Genomic DNA, 12,289 nt, shown 5'->3' with positions numbered 1-12,289 from the left:
AGCTCAGCCCCTGCTCTGGGCTGTCAGAGAAGCACTGCGCAAGACACACGTGAGTCGCCTAACCAGCGCGCCAGCCACTGCCGCATGCCCTGCAGAGTCTCCAGGGACTGGATCCCTCTCTGTACTCTAGAATGAACCCCTCCATGGTGCTTCAGGAGGACAGTCACTGAAAGATGAGATCCCGAAGTGGGTGCAGCAGGGCCGGTGGCATGAGGTAGGAACAGGCCACAGGCCACCGGGTCTCCTAAACTAGGACAAATGGCAAACCACTTCCTCGAACCACCAGCCTGGTCCTTAAATGTGGCCTTGGTATCCAAGGCGGCCTTTCTCTCGCACGCCTGCAAGGCAATCCACTTTCAAGGATAAGTGCCACTTACAATTCTTTTATGGATATAGGTCAATCCGTCTGAAGGTATGACAGCAAATCAAAATCCACCCAAGTATCAAATGCAGGAAAAGAGCCATCATTTCAGTAGGGTCACTTGAACGTATTACAAGATGGCAGTCCTCCAGATATCCACCCTCAAATATGAAGCCAGAGGCATCTTCTTGACTACCCAGCCTTTGGAGAACTGTGACAGAGTGAGGTTTTCGATATTACATATAAACAGGTGAGACCACCAAGCAAATGTAAGAACTTACAAGGACCGGGATTCTGGTCCACTGACGTAGCCCAGGCACCCGAACGCAGCCTTGGCATATGGCAGGTGCTCGATAAACTCATGTGATTCTGCACAACATCTTGCTAGAAAGCACCTGAATAAACCAAATTCAAACAGCCAGCCCAGGGAAGGGTTTGTAATCAGAAACACTGAGAGGCGCTTCAAAAGAGCAGAAACGTACGGCTTCAATTACTAGCCTTTTGAATTTTTTAAAATGTTGACTCCATAAAGGGTAGAAGCAACCAGACCAGGGGCAGTTTGTTCCTGGTGGGGTGGGAGTTACTGGACCTCCTGGGGACTCGGCCACTGAGTCAGTGTCCACACACCTATTGCGCTCGAGCCCTGCTGTCAGCACCCGGATCCCAAGGAGCCAGACCTGGCCCTGCTCTTTCAGTCCAGTGACGCAGTCTGCACATAACCAAACCCGGTAGAAAAAGACCTCCTTCTGGCAGGAAAACAGAGAGACAGACTATCTGGCCCATTCCCTGCTAAGCAGATTGGGAACTAAGATCCACAAAGTAAAAGAACTTGCCCAAGGTGAAGCCACCCACAACAGGGACACAGACGGGACCTGTCAGATGCCTGTTCACTGACACATGAAGGGACGGATGAATGGCGAGCACCTGAGCCATGACGGCCCCAGCCACTTCTCCGCCCCAGCCCAGTGCTCGATCTCGACCTCACAAGGCACAAGGCCCAACTCATCAACAGGGCACTGGGTCAGCTGAGTGCCCAGTTTAGCACAACATTTAAATCAAGGGATCCTCCTCCTCCACACCTGTCTCCACCCCGGTCTCTATAACAGCAGAGCACCATTAAGCACCATAAGCCAGAGACGGGACTATGTGGCCAAGGGAGGCTAATCACCTCCGGCTTCACCACTGTCGCCCCGATGCAGTCACACACAGAGAAACGAAGTATGAGAAAAGCAAGTGCTACAGTGGAGGACATTATGGAACTGCTTATATACAACCGCTTTTAATTTTCAAAAACAAAAAGCACAGCAATTCCACATAAGCTTAATGCAAACGTTACGACTGGTTTCATTCTTCCGGGGACTCTTAAAACGAAAAGACCCCAAAGTAAACTGTTAACAGGCACAGAGGAGGAAGCGGAGATCCCACACATGATATCCTTTATTTCCCTCTCCACAAAGTAAGTTCACCAGGTGCTTCTCAGTACCACCGTGCGCCACTGTCCCGACTGCGCGTCTACCCGCTCACTGGGATGGAAACCGTGTAACCGACATCCGGTGAAGGCCAAAGAGGATGACTGAAGAGGGGTCATCTGGGGGGGACCCTACGTGCCACACTGCCTACCGAGGTATGCGGCCCCTTCCTCTTCCTCCCTCACTGCTCCCAAGGATATACAAAAGCAGTCCTTTCACAAGGGTTTAGAAAGTGTTTTATTGGTTACAATTATATAAAATTCATCACTTGAATTCCCTCTAGTTATAAAGTGCTTGCTAGCAACAGCATAAAAACATCTAACAAGCTCCAACGATCTCTTTCATGCCAGAAGGGGAAGAACACCAAAGGACACGTCTGTCTAGAAGGAACCTCTCTCTCTCTCTCTCTCAAGGCTATATTGGTGAAAATCAACGGACAACCCCTTTTGTATGTCAAATTGTAAATTTTAATGTTTTCATTAGAATAGTCTTTTATATCACTCTCCAACAAGAAACAATAAAATAACTAATAGCAAACTTCAATACAGGAACACTCTTCAGGTTAACAACTCCAACAAAAATGTAAAACGTAAATCACATATAGTACAATTGAAGTGTCCAAAACAATTTTAAATAATTTTAAATATTTTATTTTTAAACTGCTACAAATGCTTTGTACATTTCAACATAAAGTCCCCATAACAGAAACGTAACAAAACAGGAATGGTTGCGAAAGGGTTAAAGTGGCACAAATTCACCAAACAAGCATCGAACTGCACATTTTCAGAGGTAGATTACTTTTAAAGTTGAGAACAAAAACAACATGAATAAAACCAAGCCATTTTCCACCAACTCAGTCATCAATTAAGGGGAAGGCATAGAATGCAGAGAGAAGCAACACTTACATCCACTCAGGACAAGGCCAATTTGGGGGCTTTCTGCTCTCTTTTAGAGACGAAGTGTAAAACCTGGCATGTAAGTTCATTTATACTTACGTGTGCACATACATCTATAGAGGCCTACGGTGCATCCTGGCTGCAGATATATTGCTACATAGTCTCTGATAATAGTTATAAATTAGTGCCAGATAATCATGGGAGAGGATAATGTCCATCTGGATATAAGAAAATGACAGTGGAAGAAGTATTTAAAAAAAAAAAAAGTCCATATCCAATCTGGTTTCCTCTCCATTATGCTGGCAATCTGCTTGTTTAAAAAACAAAAACAAACAAAAAGAACCAATAAGCTGAGAGAAGCTAAAGGCCTCTCTGTACAGAACTCATTTAAAAGATGGCATCAAGAGCTGGTGTGTGACCAAGACATTTCAGAGTGAGTGCGCAGAATATGTCATCCCTGAAATCTACAGAGAACTAATCATAAACCATAACATCCAATCATTCCCTTCTCTGTTGTGTGCCAAGACCCAGGGCTGTGCTTAGATCTGAGCCCCCAATACCGTGGCCACATGCCTTCCTCCGTGTGCCCCGATCACCCGGGAGCCCAGCGCACGTGCCTGGGCTCTGGCAAAGCAGTGGAGACCAGACCCTAACCAGGGCAGTGAGAAGCCTGCCGACAGTCAGTCGTGTGTTAGGATTTTTTTTTTTTTAATTTTATTTATTTGATAGAGAGAGAGCACAAGTAGGCAGAGAGGCAGGCAGAGAAAGAGAGAGAGAGGGAAGCAGGCTCCCTGCTGAGCAGAGAGCCCGATGCGGGACTCGATCCCAGGACCCTGAGACCATGACCTGAGCCAAAGGCAGTGGCTTAACCCACTGAGCCACCCAGGTGCCCCTGTGTGTTAGGATTTTTGAGTCAACTTCAACTGGTCTTGCGAGCGTGGTAGATCTCATATCCTCCGCCGTAGTGCTTATCTTAAGTGCAGCATGCAATCTTTATTTAGCCTATTAAGGTTTGCTTTGTCTGGGGGGCTTTTCTACAGGAAACTCCTAGAAAAGAAGAAAACTGAAGATGAATGGCACCGTCCCAGCACCTGACATGACTTGACCGTGCTAACGGAACGGTGCATAGACCGTTCCACGAATGTCGTTACGACAGCAACAGAAGGACTCTGAAGGTGCACAGGAACTTGGGTAGCCAACTTAGGAGAGGCTGGAAGGGACCACAAGCAGGTCTCTTTGGAGCAGTGTGTGGCAGAGCCAGGTATGTGAAAACTTAGCATCACCGTGTATTTTAAATCAATCCATGGCCAGCAGGAAAACATGGTCTTCTCAGTCTTTAAGTGTTTAACAGGTACACAGTATTTTTTTTTTTAAGTGCTCTAAGAGAAGCATTAAATAGAACAGTAAGAACACCTTGAAATTTACAAAGACCAGAGATGTTGGTCTCTCCTCCTTACAGCAGGTGGAGGTGAGCCCTTAGCAAAAGCTCTAGCTCCAGTCCCACAACACACAGGTGGCCCCTGCCACTGACCGTGGGAGGGGAGCCCAACACAGAGTAGAGCACGCTGGGCTGACAGCTGTCCCAGGACCATCTAAAGATGGGTGGTATGCCTGGTGTCCTCTGCGGCTCTGTGCTAAGAGGAGACTTGGAACACGTGTCTTTGTTACACCCTGACTGGCACAATGTCTTGTGCTCCAGGAAATGACCAACTGGCAAATTCTGCTGAGCCCTCAGTAGTCAGTGGGAAACTCTGACTTCATTCACATGGCTTGAGAAACTGTGGAATCTTCAACTGGCATTCAAATGCAAAATGTCCGAGGGCTAGGGACTAGCTCTCCATCACAGTCTGTTAGGCTGAGACACACAGGAAAAGGATGTATGGCCAATTCGGTGCAAGTCTTGAATATGCAATGCACCAAGTAAAGCAAAATCACTGAAAAAACCAAGGCAAAGCAGTTCCTTCTCAACATGTGCCATGAAATCATCCCTGAATAAAATCTGCAAGCGGAAATATAGAGAAGGGACGAAGACGACAGCGAAAACAATTCCTTTCCAGAGTAATACACCCAGCACGGAGGGAGGATGAGCCTGGCTTTCTAAGAGCTCTGGGCTGGACAGTGATGACCCCCCAACTGCCCGAGCCCGGAGCTTAGGAATCCCAGTTTTACAGCAAATGCAAAACAAGGTGCTAAGAAGATCACAAACTCTCCGAAGAAATGCCCGCTTTTGGGTGCAGATAATTAAACTATGAAGTCCTATGGAACATGTTGACTTTTTCACTTCCCAAAAGTACTTCACAAATCTGTGGTCACCCGTAAGCAGCCCTCTCCCTCTCCCCCTCCACACCTCCACCCCAGTGTAAGACACACGTCCTTCCTTCAGATGTGCCCACAGTACAGTGCCAGCAACTTATGCCACCGGGGCCACCACCGGGAAGGGGAGTCCTGCTGCCACCACCATCTACCCGCTGGAAATAACAGCAATGTTTTCATATCAGACTCTTCAGTGTTTCCTTTTAGGCCAAATCCATTCCAGCCATGGAACCCTCTATTAACTATCAAATAAAGCGAAATTATTAAGATTAACTGAAGCAAAGAAAAGAGACAAAATTTTCTTAGGCACTTTGGTCCTCTGAAGTTTTCAGGGTTCTTCAAAAAGCACTGGATGAGACTTTCCGTAGAGTTCCGGAAGACGGGAATGAAAATTGCGGCCTCCTGGTCTCTGGCCCGGAGGAGCCGAGAGCCCGGGGCCCCACTCCTCAGTGCGCCCTCAGAGAACAGCGCCCAGTTACTCCCGTCTGCCTGACCTCCGGCCGCGCTCCGAGCTCCCCGAGCCTGCGGCTGGTTCAAGTGATCCTGCTTTGGATATAAAGGAAGGAAGGAGCAAGGATAAAGGAAAACAAACATCAAAAGAATCTGTGATTACATCAAGGTTTGAGAAAGCCCCTTCTCTAACTTCTCATCCTCTGCAAATGAATAATGACAGCACTTCAAGTGGAACAGATCAAGATGAAGGAAGATCTTCAAAGAAAACATCTAGTGACGTGGAAGAGGTCAAAAAACAAATTGACTCTATGGATGACTTCGATGACTTAACTCTGTCATCTGAAAGAATTTCGGAGGATTTCCACATGCCTTACTCTAATCATATGACTTGCATGTTGCTAACTGAACAGCATGACATGGATTGTAAAGATTCTGTCAGTTTATTGGAAATCCAGAATGCGGTTCTTTCATATAAAAGATTAATAGAACTTAAAAAATTTCACGGTGAACAACTTAAAAGAAAAAATTAAAAAATGGAAAATATGGCTAAGGCACTACAAAAGCAGCTATCAGAAACAAAAGAAATGATATCTAAGTTGGAGCTTCAAAAAATAGAATGGGAGCATGAACTCTGCAGTTTGAGATTTACTTTTAAGACAAGAAAAACAAAAAAGAATAAATGCTGAAATCTTATATGAAAAGATTCAGGAGCAACTAACAAAAAGAGAAGAGCAGTATAAGAAAGAAGATGAAATGAAACAAGAACTTGAATTTAATTTTAGAGCACTAGATATGGAATTGAGGACTGTAAGAAATAATTTCAATCAGGTTGCTGTGATACAGCTTCAAGAAGAACTGGCCAATACCCTAAAAAAACTATCTGTGTCAGTGGCTTCACTGGAGGTGACATCATATTGTCCTATGAATTTAGAAGATGAGGTAAAAGACTTAAAGGAAAAACTGGCTCAGAGCAGGAATCAGGTTGATGATCGTATAGCAAAACTGGAAACTGTGTCTTCAAGAAACCAGGCTTTTATTCAGGAATTATCATCTATTAAAGAAATACAGACGACATGTGAAAAGCTAGAGAAGAATAAAAAGAAGCTGGAACGACAAGTAGTAAACCTCAGAAGTTGTGTAGAAATCAACGTGACGCAAGTAGCATTTCAAGAAAGCATAGCACAGTTAAGAGAAAATAATAATGCTTCAGTAAGAAGTCAAATGGAACTCAGAATTAAAGAGCTGGAATTTGAATTATCCAAAATGAAAAGTTGTCAAGACTTTACTAAAACAGAATTGGACAGATACAAGCACCTCTACCTAGAAGAAGTAACACATCGAATGTCATTGACAAATGAACTGAATAAGACTAGTGAGAGGCTGGCAGAGACCACTACCAAACTTCTGGTGGAGAAGCAGCAAAAGCAAAATTTGCTTGATACTATTAATGTGAGGCCAGCCCTTGGTCTGCCTTATGGTAGAAACGTTAATAACAATAGTTCACTATTCAATAGAAATGTTGCTCTAAGAGAAAACGTGGTGATTCGTACCTCAAACTCACGGCGTTCAAGTAATGACATCGATACTTACTTCACCAAGGTGCAACAGGAGTTGGAAGAAACTATGACTAGAGCAGCAAAGGAAGCGGCTGCTGAATTTGAATCAGGCTCATCTGGTGAGACCACCTCTTTAGAATCTACTTTTGCAAGACATACAGATTGTGATGACATAATGAAAGCATACAGAGAGTACTCAGAGTTTCTGAAGCAAAAGGATAGCATCTGAAAGATAAATAGTAAAAATTTATTTACTGGATGTTTACACAACATTTTAATTGTTCCCTATTAAATGGATGGTATGCAAAAATCTTTAAGGAAAATATTTCTGGACCATGTGTGTAATGAAAGTTTATATAATATTTTAAGCTAAGTTTCTGGGCAGCTAATTAACTTTTAAGCAGATTTTTTTTTTTTTTTAAAGATTTTATTTATTTATTTGACAGAGAGAAATCACAAGTAGACAGAGAGGCAGGCAGAGAGAGAGACAGGGAAGCAGGCTCCCTGCTGAGCAGAGAGCCCGATGCGGGACTCGATCCCAGGACCCTGAGATCATGACCTGAGCCGAAGGCAGCGGCTTAACCCACTGAGCCACCCAGGCGCCCTAAGCAGATTTTTTATGTGGAAATCAGCATCATGGGTTTTACATTCTCCAGGCTGCCCAAATACCAGCTTTCTAAACAGCACCCAACCAACCAAGTTTTCATGAATACTTCAGTCATGTTAACTGATAACTTTTTGGTATTTTCCAATTTTTATTATTACATATGAACCTGGAGATTTAGACAGACATTATTTTGATATATTGCTGCTAAGTTTCTTGTCAATATTTACACGTATTCTAATTTTTATAGTGCCATAAAACCTATGTATAATTTTAATTTTAAATACTGATTCTGGGGTGCCTGGGTGCCTCAGTGGGTTGGGCCTCTGCCTTCAGCTAAGATCATGGTTTCATGATCCTGGGATCAAACCCCACATCGGACGCTCTGCTCAGTGGGGAGCCTGCTTCCATCTTTCTCTCCATCTACCTCTCTGCCTACTTGTGATCTCTCTCTCTCTGTCAAATAAATGAATGGAATCTTTAAAAAAAATTTTTTTTAATAAATAAATAAATAAATACTGTTTCATAGCTCTTCCCTCATGGTGAAATAAGATTTGCCTAAGGCTTTTCACCTTTTCTGTTTATTTTTATTTACTTTTTTCAGAATAGTCTTAAAATTAGAAGAAAAAAAAGAACTTTTACCCCAGAACCATTTGCAAGACAATTGTTAAATTATGCCTGATTCCCATAGCATTTATATCCTACAAGTCAGTACATTCTGCATAACTACTGTACAACCTTGACAATCAGACAATTAATTCTAATACAGTTGACCCTTGAATAATGCGGGGGTTAAGGGCACAGACCCTTTGCAGTCAGAAATATGTGAATAACTTTTGACTCCCCAAGCACTTGAGTACTAATAATCTGCTGTTGACCAGAAAACTTCCGTGTACAAAAACAGTTAATTAACTTGTTTTGTGTTATATGTATTCCATACTATACTTTTACAATAAAGTAAGCTAGAGAAAAGAAAATCTTATTAAAATCATAAGGAAGAGGGGGCGCCCGGGTGGCTCAGTGGGTTAAAGCCTCTGCCTTCGACTCGGGTCATGATTCCAGGGTCCTGGGATCCAGCCCCACATTGGGCTCTCTGCTCAGCGGGGAGCCTGCTTCCTCCTCTCTCTCTCTGCCTGCCTCTCTGCCTACTTCTGATCTCTCTCTCTCTCTGTCATATGAATAAATAGAGATCTTTTAAAAAATCATAAAAGAAAATACACTTATAGTACTGTCCTGTATTTACTGAAAAAATCTGCATATAACTACACCCATTCAAACCATGTCAACTATATATATTCTTTTTTTTTTTTTAGGATTTCGTTTGTTTGTTTGACAGAGAGAGAGAGAAAGAGAGAGATACAGTGAAAGCACTAGTGGGCAGAGTGGCAGGCAGAGGGAGATGGAGAAGCAGGGTCCCTGCTGAAAACAGAGACCGATACAGAACACCATCCCATGACTCTGGGGTCATGACATGAGTCCAAGGCAGTTGTTTGACCGACTGAGCCACCTAAGCACCCTATACATTCTATCATTTAATCATTTAGTCCTAATGCTCTTTTTAAGTTTTGTCACTTGTCTGTACAGCAAGCAAGTTCCTGTTCAGAGCCATGTATTTAATTCCGATTTTGTGTCTCTTAGTCTCCTTCAGTTTTGAACAGTTACTTAGTCTTTCCTGGACTTTCATGACTTAATCTTTTGAAGAGTTAATTCCAGTAATGTAGAATGTCTTTCAGTGCAGGTTTTTTTTTTTTATGTTTCCTTATGATAAAATTCAGATCAGGGATGCCTGGGTGGCTTAGGCCATGATCCCAGGGTTCTGAGATTGAGTCTTGCATTGGGATCCTAGCTCACTGGCGATCCTGCTTCTCCCTCTGCCTGTTGTTCCCCTGCTTGTGTTTTCTCTCTCAAAATACTGAGTTTTCCAAACACGATTTTAATTAACTCTCAATGTTTAAAAAATTTCCTATAAAAGTCTTGCAGATATTTTTTAGATTTATTCCCAGTTATTTGATACTTTTGATCCTACCATAAATATTATTTTAAAAAATCAATTTCATTTCCTGTTGCTAGGTTATAGAAATAAAATTATTTTGCATATTGAGCTTAGATTCACCTATCTTGCTAAACTATCTTATTATATTGTTTCTCACAGTTCTGGAGGCTGGGAAGTCCAAATTCAAGGCACTGGCAGATTCAGTGTCCAGTGAGGGCCTGCTTTCTGGTTCATGGATAGTGGTCTTCCTCCTGTTTCTTCGTACTGCACAGGGCCATGGGAGCTCTCTCAGGACTCCTTTATGAGGGCACTAATCCCATTCATGAGGGCTCCACCTTCATGAGTAATCACTTCCCAAAGTCTCCACCTCCAAATACAATTACATTGAACACTAAATTTTAACACACTAATTTGGGAGCTGGAGGGACAGAAATATTCAGTCTATAGCAAGGCTGTTCCTTCTTCTTTGCCAGGTAGGCCTCTCCAATATGGCTTTTTACTTCATGAGGCCAGTAAGAAGAATTTCCCTGCAGAGAGGGCTCAGTCTTGTAAGGATTTCACCTGCTTCATTCAATCAGGCTTACATAGAATAATCCCTTTTTTTATTAACTTGAAATTAACAATTAATTATATCTGCAAGATTCCTTGACAGTTGTGATGTTCTAATGGCTAGAGTCAAGTCACAGATCTTGGCTACACTTAAGGGAAAAGGATTAGAAAAGTGAGAACACCAAACAGCATTTGTTATGGGGTCACCGAGGGTCTTTATTTGACAATTATATTAACAGATCCCTTATATTATTAGTTTTCTAAGTTTTATCATGGATGAATGTTAAATGAATGAAGGTTTATTTTGCATATATTGAGATAATATTTTTAATAATTTGTCAGTGGTGAATTACATTATATGCTCATGTTAAACCAATTTTGCATTTAAACCAACTTTGCATTTCTCAGGAAAACTGAATTAAGTTGTGATTTCATTCATTTGATTCATACATTGCTACTATTAATATGCTAATATCCTAGTGAGGATTTTCTCCTGTCCATGGATAATGTTAATACAAGGAACTTTGAATATGTTTAACTCAATTTACTTGACTTCAAATTTACATGTATTGTTGCTTTGTGTTTTCTGTCTTGTATTTTTAAAAAATAATGGACGTTTTTATAACTTTCATATTGTAGTCTCAATGTTCATTTAAACTGAACTATATATTTAACTTTTTTCTTCTCTTCTTACATCTCAGAATTTCTATTTGGGATTATTTTTCTTCTTTTTGTTTATGTACATACTTTAAAATTTTCATGAGTGATGAGAACTGCCAGGTAATGAACCTCTATTTAAAAATGTCTTACTGGGCACCTGGATGGCTCAGTTGATTAAATGTCTGGCTTTGGCTAAGATCATGATCCAAGGGTCCTGGGATCGAGCCCCACTTCTGGCTCACTGCTCAGTCTGGAGTCTTCTTCCACTCTGTCTGCCCCTCCCCACCACTTGTGCTCCCTTCTTTCTCTCCTCTTCCCTCACTCTCTTATAAATAAATAAAAATTAAAAAAAAAAAAAAAAAAAGCACTGGATGAGTAAGAGGCCAAGTGAATGAACTTCATACATGTATAGTCACTCAGAGACTTTATCTTCATTGTACTTTAATTTTTCATAACCTCACCCTTGAACTGTATAAACTGGGATCCGGTATAAAATGAGTGATGCTTTCAGGTAACACTGCAGACAAAAAGGGATGCATAGTACATTCTAGAGCATCAACCACCTGGGAGGTGTTTTCAGTACAGTCTATGAAAATGATGGCATTTTCTGGTTCTTTAACCTTGAAAAGGACTCGGTTCAAGAACATCCTGTTGCTGTGGAACTTCCAGAACACAGACGGGGTACAAACAGGTACACAGTTAAACTGCCACAGGCAGGCAGCTTGAAGAGCTGAGAAACAGGTGTGCATTGTTGCTGAGGCTAAACTCCAAGATGCTATGTTAGGCATATGCCATGGCCGGAGACCAGACGCCAATCTGGAACTACCGTGACGGATTATTCAGTTCACTCATGAAAGTCGCTCTTTAAAACTGTGACCCTTCCTTCCTACAGTAAATTATTCCCATCAGCCTTGGCTGATGACCCTTCTCTACATCGTTCTTCAGCCATGACTTAAGGCACACCTGCACCAAGGACTCTGCTCATCAACTGTGCAGTGACCACAGCACCTCGGCATCCTCAGGACTCTGAAATGGCAGTCACGCCCCAGAATTCATTCTAACGCTTTCACTCCTCAGAATTCATACTAATGCTTTGCCTGAAACACCAGAGTTTTCAGACACTCAAAGTTACAGCCAAGAAAGCCTAGAGCCGAGCAGCTCGTCACTCTGAAAGGACAAGATTTGGAAGTTATTTTGCAGCAATTCTATCTGATATTGCCTATGTCACACGGGATTCACCGGGAGGAATCACCCAGGAGCAGGGATTCGGAGACCACACATCAGCTCAGGTTACCTGAGTAACTTGGAAAGTCTGAAAGTCAGTATGACAAATTTAACCACTGCCCTGTGTCTTTAATGTGTCACTGAGAACAGTTCTTAATACAGGGAGGACACAGAATAAAACGGTGACGTCACCTCCACCCTAAGATGAATT

The 12,289-nt window shown here is 42.4% G+C and overlaps 2 protein-coding genes across 5 annotated transcripts in view; one reads left to right on the top strand and one right to left on the bottom strand.

Moving 5' to 3' along the window:
• The window catches only part of PRDM2 (PR/SET domain 2), a 125,917-nt gene that overhangs the window by 28,164 nt on the left and 85,464 nt on the right, over nt 1-12,289 (bottom strand). The window lies entirely within an intron of this gene.
• LOC132001404 (ankyrin repeat domain-containing protein 26-like) lies at nt 1,956-10,983 on the top strand. The gene has a single exon (XM_059375972.1). The coding sequence runs from the start codon at nt 6,246-6,248 to the stop codon at nt 7,275-7,277; it is 1,032 nt and encodes a 343-aa protein (XP_059231955.1). The 5' UTR covers nt 1,956-6,245; the 3' UTR covers nt 7,278-10,983.

The sequence above is a fragment of the Mustela nigripes genome, chromosome 14 (genome assembly GCF_022355385.1).
Source record: "Mustela nigripes isolate SB6536 chromosome 14, MUSNIG.SB6536, whole genome shotgun sequence".
Lineage (NCBI taxonomy): Eukaryota > Metazoa > Chordata > Mammalia > Carnivora > Mustelidae > Mustela > Mustela nigripes.
The sequence above is the reverse complement of the archived record's forward strand: the minus strand, read 5'-3'. Positions and strand labels throughout refer to the sequence as shown.